At 43.8% G+C, this 14,721-nt stretch overlaps 1 protein-coding gene across 1 annotated transcript in view; it reads left to right on the top strand.

Moving 5' to 3' along the window:
* Positions 1 to 14,721, top strand: part of KCMF1 (potassium channel modulatory factor 1) — a 143,558-nt gene that overhangs the window by 115,583 nt on the left and 13,254 nt on the right. Inside the window, exons 5-6 of the mRNA XM_073598051.1 lie at positions 2,638 to 2,812; positions 4,796 to 5,078. Of these exons, the coding sequence (XP_073454152.1) occupies positions 2,638 to 2,812; positions 4,796 to 5,078 (458 nt within the window). The remainder of the gene's footprint in view (positions 1 to 2,637; positions 2,813 to 4,795; positions 5,079 to 14,721) is intronic.

Below are 14,721 nucleotides of genomic sequence, written 5' to 3'. Positions count from 1 at the left end.
TCTGCGCAATGTGTGCCAACATGGCCACCTGTAGTCTCCATTAGAGGAGTGTGACAGGATGACAAAATGTGAGAATGATTGGGAGACAGGGACAGGTGCTTTACCGTAGACCTGGGAGTGCATGAACAAAGACCTTGATGGCAAGATCACTAGGTGTTATTTAAATAAAACCTGAGGAATTAAAAAAAAAAAAATACATTTAAAGTAGAACTTTAGTCACAAAATGAAGTCCCACTACATCACTTCAGACTGGGCCCTTTTGCAGGTAAAACATTAAAACAAAGTGCCTATATTGTTTAGAATCCAGTAATACACAGTCTTACCCTGCTGTGCACATGCTCAGTTGCTCTCTATTTTTAGGTACTGCTGAGTTTATAGAGGCCAATCTGCTGACAGACTTAGTCTTCCTTTACAGCCAAGGAAGCTGCTGTTTGTTTCTTCTGCAACTGCCAAGGTGCTGCACATGTGATCCGTTATGACACCAGCCATTTGATGGTTTGACAGTTTGATTGCGGAAACCACAAATGTGACAGCTAGCATTCTCGGCATGACGGGAATGTAACTGTTTTTTGAAACCATTAAATCGATGGGTTTAGTTCTGCTGTATGATTTACTGCTGTTCAGGGGCTCTGAGCTTCAGCAAAATGGCAGCCTCCAGCAAGAAGAAACAGGAGCAATGCTAGAGGCAATTTACAGCACACACTAATTTTGGTAGCATAATTATTATTGTGGAATGTATGTTTGTTGCTAGAGAACATTATTTTTTATCAAGTTGTTATGGGTAAAGTTCTGCTTTTAATCCTGCTAGATCACTTCAGGCTGGCCCCTTTTGCAGGTTTAGCTATGTAAAGCATTAAGTGCCTATACTGTTTAAAATCCAGTAATACATGCCCTCACCCTGCTCTGCACATAATCATTTGTTCTCTATTTTTTGGCACTGTGCTGAAAATCACAGCCACTAGAGGCCGATCTGTTAAGAATCTTAAGATTTACTGCTGTTCATGGGCTCTGGGCTTCATCAAAATTGCAGCCTCCAGCAAGAAAAAACAGGAACAATGCTGGAGGCAATTTACAGCACACACACATTTTGGTAGCATAATTATTAATGTGGAATGTACAGTGCCTTGAAAAAGTATTCATGCCCCTTAAAATTTTCCACATTTTGTCATGTTACAACCAAAAATGTAAATGTATTTTATTGGGATTTTATGTGATAGACCAACACAAAGTGGCACATAACTGTGAAGTGGAAGGAAAAAAAATATATATATGAAAAGTGTGGCAAGCATTTGTATTCAGCCCAATTTACTCTGAAACCCCTAACTAAAATCTAGTGGAATCAATTGCCTTTAGAAGTCAGCTATATAGTAAATAGAGTCCACCTGTGTGTAATTTAATCTCAGTATAAATACAGCCGTTCTGTGAAGCCCTCAGAGGTTTATTAGAGATCCTTTGTGAACAAACAGCATCATGAAGGCCAAGGAACACACCAGACGGGTCAGGGATGAGGTTGTTGAGAAGTTTAAAGCGGGGTTAGGTTATAAAAAAAAAAAAAAAAAATATCCCAAAATTTGAACATCTCGCGGAGCACTGTTCAATCCATCAGCTGAAAATTGAAAGAGTATGGCACAACTGCAAACCTACCAAGACTTGGCCGTCCACCTAAACTGACAGGCCGGGCAAGGAGAGCATTAATCAGAGAAGCAGCCAAGAGGTCCATGGTAACTCTGGAGGAGCTGCAGAGAGACACAGCTCAGGTGGGAGAATCTGTCCACAGGACAACTATTAGGGCCCTTTCACACTGGAGCGGGGGCGTTGTCAGCGGTAAAGCGCCGCTATTCGGCTGCTAGCGGGGGGCTTCTGCTTGTTCAATTGAGCTTTGACAAAAAAAAAAAAAAAAACTGGAAGCTTTTTTGGTTTCTAAGCACAGCTGCACCAGATTTTGCACTCTCCAGTTTTAGTAAATCATCCCCAAACACAAAATGCTTGCTGACATAACTAAGGCAATGCTGTAAAGTGGTAGGAGTAATGCTGAGTGGTGTACAGCTTTGCTTTTTGCCAGTGTCCAATCACTGAAGGTGGAGCATAACCCAATACTCTTAAGATTTAATTCACCTGTGTACTGTAATGTACATTAAGGGATTTTTCATGTAAGCATAAAGTTTTTGTACTCCCTGTAATATCCTTTTAGGGACACAGGACCCACCTCTGTGTTTTATGATCTTGTTCTCTGTACTGCTTTGCTACAAAACTGAGGCATGCTGGAAGTAGGAGGCGTTATCCTGGCTGCCTGGCTGGTCTACATTTTTTTTTTTTTTTTTTTTTTTTTTTTTTTTTTTTTTTTTTTAGTTTTGCCAGTGCTTGATCCTCTTGTAGGTGGCAATATAATTCGAAAGTACTCCCTGTGTTACTCAATGGACTTTCAGAAGAAGGGTTTATGGTGAGTCCAAAAATCCTGTTATCCTGATTAAATATAACTATAACTTTGTTTAGTATGAGTAGTTCTCTTTTAACTTTTACCTCTAGCATCAAATATTATGTGCTTTCTTGAACAGGCGATCCCTTTTTAGCATTAAGCAAATTAACATTTTTTTGCGTCTACCATACTTGATATTGTTTTCCTTAAGTATTTCCTATGATGAATCCAGTGGAGTTCGGCACGTACGAAGGATGTTTCACCCTGGCCGAGGGTTAGGAGGGCCACGAGCTCGCAGATCAAACATGCACTTTACTAGCAGTTCCACTGGAGGGCTTTCATCCTCACAGAGCTCGTATTCACCAAGCAATAGGGAAGCCATGGATCCTATAGCAGGTAAGTCATCGGCCTTCGGAGGGTTTGCTATTTAAACGTTAAACTTCAGGGTTTTTATAAATTTATTCAGACTAGACATTTGTAGCAATTGCACAACCATTTATTTATTATGTTGGTTTTCGTGCTTGTATTATTGCCTGCTACACACACACACACACTAAAGAAAAATTCTGGGTACATTAGAGCCTGTGAATGCACCCGCACTTTCAATTTAACGTGGGAACCTTAGCAAGGGTTCCCACGATTAGCTACAGGAGGCAATGGATGGCTGCCAGCTCTTGCAGCTAGTAGGCCATACGCATGTAATCTCTCATGCAGTAATCACATGTTAGTAGTTGCCGATCGCTGCATCACCATTTACATGCGAGTGGCCACAATTAACTGAGGGAGCCGGCAGCCCTCACATTGCACCCTAATTCACCATAATTCTGTTTAAGCAGCTGGCGCAGAGGATAAAACATGACTTGTACTTTTTTTTTTTTTTTTTGATGCAAAGTTTTTTCACCTAAGCAGGCACTGACCTTTTTTGGGAGTGTTCTCTAAACCAACTGTGTACAGAATGCTTCCAGGGTGCCATATTGCATTGAATTTTACAAAAAATTACAGTTCTGCAAGTTAATGTCATTTTTAAAAACAAATTACAATGTGGTACTTTTGCAAACACTGCACCATGATAGCACTTGCCTTCCAGCAAATTGGCTAAAGTAGAAAACTTCCAAGATAACCCCTCAGTGTTCTCTTGTGGTTTACTCATTCAGAATCCTGCTAATACAATGTAGTCACACTATGACAATGTCGAAGATCCTTTAGCCCAGCTAGCATTAAAGAAGAACTCCAGCTTTTCCTCCTCAAAACAGATGCATTGTGCATGTAAATAACTCACAACTCCACAGTCAGTTTATGTGTAACTTACCTCCTTTAGCTGTATAGAGCAAGTTTCTGTGTCTGTGATGTTACTCTTCCCACTGGCTGAATTTGAAAGTTCTCTGACTGATACTACATGCCCCATGATCCTTTGAGCCTCTGTATCTTCATGGCGGGCTATGAGAGTCACTTGTACCAATTCTGGGAGCTGATGTGTGTGGTGAAAGGTGTAAATGTGTCTTGCCTCTTCCTGTATCATTCCTCCTCCTGTGTCATTCCTGTCTTGCAGCATGCCAAAGAAAAATAGCTTACTGCAAGACTACAGAGGAATGGCTATAGGAGGTTATTATGAAGGTGCTTCCTTCTATGTAAAATAATTTCTCTGGGAGGGTGGGATCGGAGGGGTTGGGACTCTACCTGTTCACACTGGTTGGCATATTTAACTGGGCAGTATTAATATCTATATGTGATTCATTTAATCCTGCCCAGCAGCAGCACAGCTAACTTTCAGAGCAGGCTTTGTATATTTTATGAAGGGGTTTCCCTCTTGAATAATGCTGTAATCTGTGAGGTGAGACTTGGGAGGTTTGGACTCTTCCTGTAGGTGTGACTGGGTGGGATAGGATGCAAATTAGGATGTATTCAATCCCACCCACCATCAGAGCTGTGAAGGAAGTTACATAATTTGCAGTGTCTGAAAGACTACAGAGGGGAGTGTACAGACTCTGGGCACTATGGGAAGTGGCTGTGGAATGGAGAGAGTCGGCAGGATATACAGAGTCACATGAGACCAAGCCACAACTAAACCCAAAATATCAGGAGATCTGCAGACAACTGAGCAACATGGTACAAAGTTATGATCTGTGCTGGGATCAATCATTCCATTCAGTTCTAGTGAAAAGACTTTGATTTGAGCTTTAACTCAGAATCGCCTCACTTTACTTCAGTATCACCGAGGCTGAGATTTAGTGCTTATATCATGAATGCTGGCTCTGGAGCAAATGGCAAACCGATCAACTGATACATGTATTGTTTTTTCGAATATCTGTTTAAATGAAGGAGTCTCGTGTTTTTTTTTTTTTTTTTTTTTTTTTTTAATTTTTTTTTCCTTCTTTACAGAGTTATTATCCCAATTATCAGGCGTTAGGCGTTCAACTGGTGGTCAGCTTAACTCCTCGGGGCCTTCTGCCTCTCAGCTGCAACAGCTACAAATGCAGTTACAATTAGAGCGGCAACAGGCACAGGCAGCACGGCAACAACTAGAAACGGCACGTAACGCAACTAGACGCAACAATGCAAGTAGTGTCACTACCACCATTACCCAATCAGCAGCAGCAACCAACACATCTAATACGGACAACAATCAGCAAACTATACAAAATTCACAGTTTCTTCTCACAAGGTATGGATGTATTGTATATTTCAGCTATTAATTCAAACCTTTTTTAGTCTAGTGTGTCATTAAACATTACTTCCCCAGGGATGCCTACTGTTTGCTGGTTTTAAGTTGTGTTTGAAGTTAGGGGGCTAAGGAACTGGGTCAAAACAGCCCTCCTGCAGACCATCCGTTTAAAATATACCGTTGGGTAGTTTTGGAATTTGAAAGTCCTATTTTTTTATTTATTTATTTTTTTTTCCTAATGTTTAAAGTCAGTGCTGTAAGTATCCTAGGTATAAGGTCCAAAACAGATTTAATGTCTATGGCCATTTTTAGTCTATTTTGGGTCCATTGACCTAGGTGCATTTCCTGATGCTAGAAAATCTTCAATGAATTCTAATGTCTCTTGGTAACTTTAGTTTAGGCTTCTTTTTGAGCAGCAGGATTGTCCATTTCTTTGCTAAGCTTATCCTTTGAATTTCAAGTTGACAGATGAAGTCTAATTTGATATTCAGACACAAAAAATTAAACTGTACATTGTGGTGTGCAAATACAGTTTGTAATTCATATGTATCATCTTATTATTGCTAGCCGCACACATTAGATTTTGATTTGTACAATGTTCTTTAGATTTACCACCAACTATGCATGAGGGCCTATTCAAGCAATCTTTTAATCTGTATCCAGATAGGCAGGCTCTCGCACTACATAGTTTGGTAATTCTAAAGGTGATTGTGCGTGTGTGGCCAATTTTGGGCAACACTTAACACTATTCTTCTACAAAAATTATCCATTTACACCCTTGGCCCTTTTTTCCATTTTTCATGAAGTTGTCTTGCACAATCATTAACGAATATTTGCATTTTCTACCCCGCTGTGCCACAATCGACTGTGAATATTACTGAGTGATGTGCATAAATGTCTGCGGAAAAAAGGCCTGGTTTAATCCCTAGGGGGCACCCTGTTTCTCCAGAAAAATGCACAAGCTCATACTGCTTACCGCACTATATGCCCATTACAGCAACTCGGCTGGGAGGTATTGCTACATCCTCCTTACAGCCTGGACTTCGCTCTGAGTGATTTCCACCTGTTTGGACCCCCTAAAAGAGTTCCTTGGAGGTCAGCATTTCAGCACTGATAAGGTGATACAGGTTGTCCTAGGATGGTTCAGGCGTACTGGCAAATCTTTCTATGCCAAAGCTTTCCATGCATTAGTTAAATTCTGGGATTAGTGTATAAATGTAGCAGGGGATTATGTTGAAAAATACATTTTCTTTTTCATACATCATGGGGCACAGAGTCAGGCTAATATTCATTACCTACTGGGTTATACTCTATCATCAGGTGAATGGACACTGGTAGACCAAAGGTCTTCAGACAGGAAGTGATACCCTGTATAACCCCTCCCACACAGGAAGCACTTCAGTTTTTTACCAGTGTCTGCAAGGTGGATGGCATGGTTTGTTTGAGCTCTCTGAGCTCCAGGTCTCTAGTCCTAAAAACGTTTCTTAAATGAATCAGGGGATTGACCGATCAGATCCATTTGACAAAGGCTTAGATAAATGGTACCCGAGCCTCGCAAAGAAGACTGAAGATCCTGCAAGGTTTTTGCCTGTAATGCGGCATCTGGGCTATGGACCCTGTGAAATGAAATCCTGGACACTACAGGATTTACAAGGGAGTGGACCCTAAACATGAAAAGGGTACCCAGTCCTTGAAGGTCCTCAATAAGGATGAGCTCCAGCGTGTTCACACAGCCCACGTGCAGAGCCCGCCAGGAAGTCAGCGCTGCGCTAATCACAGGCAGTGAGACATTTACCCGATGCACGGCTGCAGACATCGGGAAATGTCTCATTGCCTATGATTAGCGCAGCGCAGTGCCGACTTCCTGGTGGGCTCTGCACATGGGCTGTGCGAACACGTCGGAGCTCATCCTTAGTCCTCATGTGACAGGAACCCACAAAGAAGGGTGAAGATTGGGCTCTTAGATTTTTATCCTGTGCGTTATAGACGCTTTCACGTCTTTTTTTAAGCATATTAATAAAACATATATTTTTATCTCAAGAGCTGGTGGTTTGTCAAAATCCCAACCAAAGGGGGTTTCTTTCTATGGTCTATTATATAAGGAATGGGACCACCATTCATAAGCTGTATAGGCCAGGCATGTGGTACTTCCAGAAGGCAGCTGTGGGACACAGAGCAGGCTCTGAACAGACACTTGCAGCAGTTCATTTTTTCCTTACCCGGGTCATGTGAATTACCAAGTGTTGCTTGGCAGGCTAAAGGTGCTTAGCAGGATTGTTACATAGGGGCTTGGCGAGCTCTATTAAAGGGTCTCCCTTCTGAGGTGTTTTAACCACTTAAGGACTAGCCTCGTTTTGGAATTTAGGTGTTTCATGTTTAAAACAGTTTTTTTTGCTAGAAAATTACTTAGAACCCCCAAACATTATATATTGTTTTTTTTCTAACACCCTAGAGAATAAAATGGCGGTCATTGTAATACTTTTTTTCACACCGTATTTGCGCAGCGGTCTTACAAACGCACTTTTTTGGAAAAAATTTTTTGAATAAAAAAATAAGACAACAGTATAGTTAGCACAATTTTTTCAAATTTTTTTTATTGTGAAAGATGTTACGCTGAGTAAATTGATACCCAACATGTCACGCTTCAAAATTGTGCCCGCTCGTGGAATGGCGTCAAACTTTTACCCTCAAAAATCTCCATAGGCGACGTTTAAAAAAAATTCTACAGGTTGCGTGTTTTGGGTTACAGAGGAGGTCTAGGGCTAGAATTATAAACAAAAAATTGCGTTGCGCGTAGGAATATATCTACGTGTCCATACACCCTAGTGGTGTCATATAAATAAATCTAAAGTGCAATGTGCAAATAATATGGATCTAATATCAACTCTGCATACTTAAATAAATAAATATATCAAAAAGCGCAGCAAGGTGCCATGTGCAATAAATCCCAAAGTGTAATGTGCAAATAATACATATCTGAAATCATATAGTATATAAATATATCAATATGGATCTGAAAACACCTTTACATAAATAAATAAACGAAAACAGCAAACCATTAATGCTTAAATAAAATGTGCACAATAAATGTTATACTATATATATATCACATGCAAACTCCACTGTAATATAAAGTGATAGGTGAAATAAATAAACCACTTGTGTAATCAGTGATATTAAAGACTACAATCGTCCTTATTTGTGATATTGAAGACTACAATCGTCCTTATTTGTGAAAAATCTTCCATAGTGCAGTGATAAGTTCCACAAGAAATTTATAGTAGTATAATAGTGCTTCAGAGAAAAAGTTCCAGTGCTGAATCAAAGTGCCCAAGTCATGCCGTCAAGTGCCTTGGTGACCCCCAATGTGGTTGCGCTCACCTTAGAGCGTGTGACACAGTGTTCAGCTGCGTCAATACACGCTGTGGAGCCACCCCTGGGCTCAATGATTGATACCAGATGATTCTTCAAGCAGATACTCTATGGCTCCACAAACACCATACCAAAAAAAGAGAAAGGCTATATAGTGTGATACCGCTAAATATTTTATTAAAATTGCACCCAATCCCCACACTGTGGTACTCATATTTACAAGGTGCTAGTGTGCACCATACATTTCAAGCCAAAAAAACGCTAATCGGCATGCTGCGGGGTATGAGAGATCCACAACCCAGCTCTGTGCTGATCGCTCCGTCCTGGCCCCTCCCCTACGCGTCTTCGACACAGGGAGTCATGTGTCTTCATCAGGGGGATACTAGAATTATTGCTCTCACTCTACCGATCACGGCGATACCTCACGTGTGGTTTGACCACTGTTTTTTCCTATGCGGGCGCTACTCACGTATGCGTTCGCTTCTGCGCGCGAGCTGGTCAGGACGGGGCGTTTAAAAAAAAAAAAAAATATTTTTTTACATTTTTTTTTTCTTATTTTATGTGATTTTATTTATTTTTACACTGTTTAAAAAAAAAAAAAAATGTGTCACTTTTATTCCTATTACAAGGAATGTAAACATCCCTTGTAATAGAAAAAGCATGACAGGTCCTCTTAAATATGAGATCTGGGGTCAAAAAGACCTCAGATCTCATATTTACACTAAAATGCAATAAAAAAAAAAAAAAAGTCATTTTAAAAAAAGACATTGAAAAAAATATGCCTTTAAGACGTATGGGTGGAAGTGACGTTTTGACGTCGCTTCTGCCCTGCAGTGTCATGGAGACGAGCGCGCGCCCTCTTAGCCTGACTCGTCTCCAGGCACAGCTAGAAGACAGACGTGATCGCCTTCGGTAGCGGCGGAGGGCATCGGTTCATGGCGGGGCGGCCCTCTTCCGCCACCGATAAAAGTGATCTCACGGCAAATCCGCCGCAGAGACCACTTTTATCTGAAAGCCGACCGCTGCATGAAAACGGGGATACCGGGGTTATGGCAGCTAGCTGCTGCCATAACAACGATATCCGCCACCAAAAAAGGGACGTACATCGGCGTGCGGCGGTCAGCAAGTGGTTAATACTACACCCAAGTACTCTTTTTGTGGCTAGTAAATGTCTTCAAAAAAGAGGAGCGGACTAACACTATAGGGAAGGGCACACCGATGCCGTCGGTAGTTCCTGATGAACCCAGTCGTATCCCTAGTGTTGTATTCTCTGAAAGACCAGAGGCTTCCGGGCAATCTGAGCCGCTGCACCTATCTGGTATTGTGCCTACAGTCAACGCTGCTGCTTCACCCTTTATCACTAAGGATGAACTGTTCTCGGCCCTAGCTGGGTTAGAGCACAGGATTGCTGGCATGATTGCCTCCATCCCACAGGGTAGCAGGAAGCGTGACAGATCCCCCTCCCCAGGAACTCCTAGTTTGGAGCAGGAATGGGTTGAGGATGGGGAAGAGCTTGAAGCTCAGGACTCTGGAGGGCCCGGCAGATGAGTATGCTTCTGAGCAATCTGGACAAGAAGATATCCCGTTTATGTCTGCCTCTCAGTCGCAGAGGCTTTTGATTCTGACTCTGACCGAAATGGTTCATTCTGCCTTTAAGTTGCCTCTTGCAGAGGTGAATGAGCCCCCCTGGTCCTCTTTGGGATCCCTGAGGCCTCTTCAGGCCTCACAGGCTTTTCCCCTACACCCCTTGTTGGAACAGGCGGTGTATGCTGATTGGGAACATCCTGACAGGATTTTTGTTCCTCCTAAGAGGTTTTCCCTTTTATATTCCAATAATGAAAAGTACGTTAAAAAAAGGAGCATGCCAGCAGTAGATGCAGCAGTCTCTTCCTTAAACAAGAACTTAACTTGTCCAGTAGATAATGCACAGGGCTTGAAAGACCCTGTTGACAAGAAATGGGGGTCATTATTAAAGGCTTTCTTTTCTTTGGCCAGTTCAGCTATTCAGCCAGCTGTTGCAGCAATTGGTATCTGCCAGTGAGTAAAGGATCAGGTCAAAGGGCCTGATAGGCCTAACCAGGAGGATGATCTGCCTGAAAGTAAAACAGATATTTTTCGAGCACTGTGTTTTGCTGTTGACGCCTTAAAGGATTTGATACAGCAGTTTTCTTGTTTGGCTCTCTCGTCTGTACATATGCGCATACTCTTATGGCTTAAGAACTTGTCAGCCGAGCTTCCTTGTAAAAAGTTATTGGCAGGTTTCCCTTTTCATGGATAGCATTTATTTGGTGATCATTTGGACAAATATATCCAAAAGACCTCTCAAGGGAAGAGTTCTCTACTTCCTGTGAAGAAAAGCACCAGACGTCCCTCGTTTTAAAACCTCAGGGACTGCTTCCTCAAATGTCTCAGCGTCAAGTCGGCTTCGCCGCCAACAGGGCACTAGGGGCCAGGGCCAGAAAAGGCCCTGGGTCCAAGACTCTTCTAAACCCAGCACCAAGCCCTCCTTTTGAGGGGATACTTCCACTCCATTGAGTGGAGGGGGAGGGTGCTGCACTTTGCAGACATTTGGAGAACAATAATTCAGGACGAGTGGGTCACCTCAATTATATCTCGCTGTTACAAGCTAGAGTTGTGGAGGGTTCCCCCTCAGAGGTTTTTAAGATCCAGCGTTCCCTCGGATCCTTCAAAAAGAAACTTATTGCTTCAGGCACTACATAATCTAGTACATCAAGGAGTGATTGTAGAGGTTCCGGTATCCGAAAGGGGCACAGGGTTTTACTCAAATCTGTTTACGGTTCAGAAACAAACGGGGACACAAGGCCCATTTTGGACCTAAGATCCCTGAACAAGTATCTACTGATACAGTCCTTTCAGATGGAGTCTGTCTGCTCACTAGTAGCCTCACTCCAGAGGGGAGACTTTCTAGCCTCCATCGATATAAAAGACTCGTATTTACACATAACTATCTTTCAGCCTCATCGGAGGTTCCTACGTTTTGCAGTAGAGGAACGCAATTTTCAGTTTGTGGCTCTACCATTCGGGCTGGCTACAGCTCCCCGGGTGTTCACAAAGGTCCTAACACCAGTACTGGGTCTTTTAAGGGCCCAAGGGATCCTGGTGCTCGGGTATCTGGACGACCTCCTACTGGAGAACAGAGCATAATATGTACAGTGCGGTAAGGATCTGTGCCCTGAAGGTTCTGGTTCATCAGATAAGCGGCGCCAGGCAATCCTCCATTTGGCTCTGTATGAGTCTTCTAGAGAGGATGATATCCTCCTTCGAGGCAGTGCCCTATGCCCAGTTCCATTCCAGGCCTTTACAACAAGACATCTTGCTGGCTTGGACCAGAAGAGGAAAAGCCCTGGATTATCCAATGTGCTTATCTCCTCGGCCACGCTGAAGCCTAAATTGGTGGTTGCAGGAGCAGAACCTGCAAAAGGGAAAATTCTTTCTCCCGGTAACTTGGAGAGTACTGACTACAGATGCCAGTCTCTCAGGCTGGGGAGCGACCCTAGAAGGGCTCACAGATCCTGCCTATCAACTTCCTGGAATTACGGGCAGTACATCTGGCCCTATGGTCCTGGACGGTGGAGCTTCAGGACTGCTCTACCAGGGTTCAGTCCGACAATGCCACTGCAGTGGCCTATATAAACAACCAAGGTGGTACAAGGAGTCGTTCAGCTCTGAAGGAGGTGAACCACATACTAGCCTGGGCAGAGGGACGTGTGCCGATTTGTATCGGCAGTCCATATCCCGGGAGTAGAGAACTGGAAGGCAGATTATCTCAGCTGCCAGCAGATCTGCCTGGGGGAATGGTCTCTACACCCAGGGGTGTTCCAGGAAATTTGCCAGCGTTGGGGATGGCCAGATGTCGACCTATTGGCATGCGGATTCAACAACAAGTTACAGCAATTTGTGTCCCGAACAAGGGATCCTCTGGCAATCGGAGCAGATGCTCTGATAGTTCCATGGAGACAGTACTCCCTGGTTTATGCTTTCCCTCCAATCCCTCTCCTTCCACATGTTGCGCAGGATTTGGAAAGAGGGGGTTCCAGTCATTCTGGTGGCACCAGCCTGGCCCAGAAGGCACTGGTTCCTGGAGGTTGTGAGACTGACTATAGATGGTCCATGGACGCTTCCACGTCGCCCCAATCTAATGTCTCAAGGTCCCATATTCCACCCCAATTTACAGTCTCTAAATTTGACGGCATGGCTATTGAAGTCAGGGTGCTGAAGGACCAGTAGTGTCTACCCTAGTGAATGCTAGAAAAGCTGTCACTAGGAAAATTTATCAAAAGGTTTGGAAGACTTATATTGCTTGGTGTGAAGCCAGAAAATAGCATCCTCGGAAATACGTGATTGGGAGAATTCTTTCCTTATCGTACATCACGGGACACAGAGCCATAGTATTAACTATATGGGTATATAGCCACCTTCAGGTGGTGGACACTGGTATACCCAATACAGGAAGTTCACACCCTATATAACCCCTCCTGCTACCAGGAGTACCTCAGTTTTTTTCGCCAGTGTCTAAGGTATTGGTCACGAGTGAAGATGTGCTCTAAAGAGCTCCGCTGGAGGGATCCTTGCTGGATTTAAACAGCCTCCATAGACTGGATCCATCCAAAGTGCCACTGAGGCCAAAGTGGATGGTACTTGTATAGGAAGAACGCGGTTTTGCCTGTAACGCCTCTCCTTGTAGGGCTGGACCCAGGGCTTTTTGGTCATGCTTACATTACCTAAAGTTTTTCCTGGCGGGGTGCTAATACAGGGAGTGGAACCCAGATAAAAAGGGATCCGGTCCTTGAAGGTTTGCTAACACAGCCCGCCGTGATGGGTGAAGTTTGGATCTGTCTGTCTTCAGCAGTATCCTGCGGCGAAGATAAGGTAAGGGAAGAAGCCTAGGAACTGTAAAAAGTCCACCTATGGTTTTTCTTCCATGAGTAAAATGTTGTCATGCCTTAAGTCTCCACTAGAGGGAGTAAATGCACATACCTTGCTACGTTGCTTCTCAGTCAGCTCAGTGTCCCAGCTAAACAGCATTTGTGTGGTCTCGGCCAGCCAGGGGGGATTCCTCATCTAGAACAAAGTTTGCCAACAGCATGTTTTCCCCCCTGGGGGAACTAAGGGGCTGGGAGGTACAGCAATAGTTTGTACTGTCCAAGCCCCCCCATGTTGATTTTTTTTTTTTATGTCCCACAGAAGCCCATAGCGTCAAGCTTGATTCCCCCCTCCCCAGCCTTCCCTTTTTCCTCCCCTCTCCCTGGGTCTGCCGACTGGCAGACCCGAATGCCGTCTGTGCACGCAGACTGCTGGTAGTTTTAGACAAGAGGGGGTGCGGGTTAATGAGCGGAGGGGGCATGGCTTAGGCGCGGCGCTGTGTGCGTGACGTAGCATCCACAAGGAGCACACGGTGCTTGGGATGCCGAGCAGAGAAAAACAGACTCTCCACAGCCAGGAGCTGGAGAGTATGGATGTCTGGCACACAGGAGCAGTGGGGGCATGTAGGGTGATGCATACAGGCATTTCCAGTAGAGGAAGTACATTTTACTCAGCACCAAGCTGAACTTTATTAGCGGCATTGTATTGAAGTAGTGCATTTACTTAGTGCCTCTGCTTTTGTGCTTAGGACTGTGCCTCCCAAAAAAGACACCACAAAGACCTCAAAGAAGGTAACAAAGATTTCACCCCCAGGTGCTGGGAACTCCAGTCGTGCCTTCACACTGCCATCTTCTCCTGAAATACCAGATGTGGCAAGCCAGGGTGAGTCATTGGAACAAATTGGTGGTGCAGCTGCTTCTCACATCTCAGCCCCTGTATACGTGACTGAAGATGCCTTTTCCTCCGCCCTGCTGGGCCTAGAGGGAAGATTAGTGGCTTTAATCGCATCCTCCACCAAAAAGGATAGGAAGCGTGGTAGATCCCCCTCCCCCACCTTAGACCCTTTACCTAGGGAACAGTGGGTAGATGATGAGGTGTTACCCTCTGGCGATCAGGAAGAAAGACAAACTGATTTCTCCTCTGCAGAGGAAACAACAGTGGATGAACCCTTTTCAGCCTTGCAATCTGAGAAATTGCTGGTACAATCTCTTAGAGATGGTTCGTTCCACTTTCAAGCTACCCCTAACGGAGTCAGCTGAAAGTTCAGTTTTCTTCTTTGGGTTCCTTAAAGCCTTCACAGCCTTTGCATGCGTTTCCTGTCCATGCATTACTAGAACAGCTTATTTATGCTGAATGGGATCACCCGAATAAGCATTTTCTCCCTCCA

This window comes from Aquarana catesbeiana, linkage group LG01 (genome assembly GCF_042186555.1).
Source record: "Aquarana catesbeiana isolate 2022-GZ linkage group LG01, ASM4218655v1, whole genome shotgun sequence".
NCBI classification, from domain to species: domain Eukaryota; kingdom Metazoa; phylum Chordata; class Amphibia; order Anura; family Ranidae; genus Aquarana; species Aquarana catesbeiana.
This window is presented reverse-complemented; position numbering and strand designations above follow the sequence as displayed.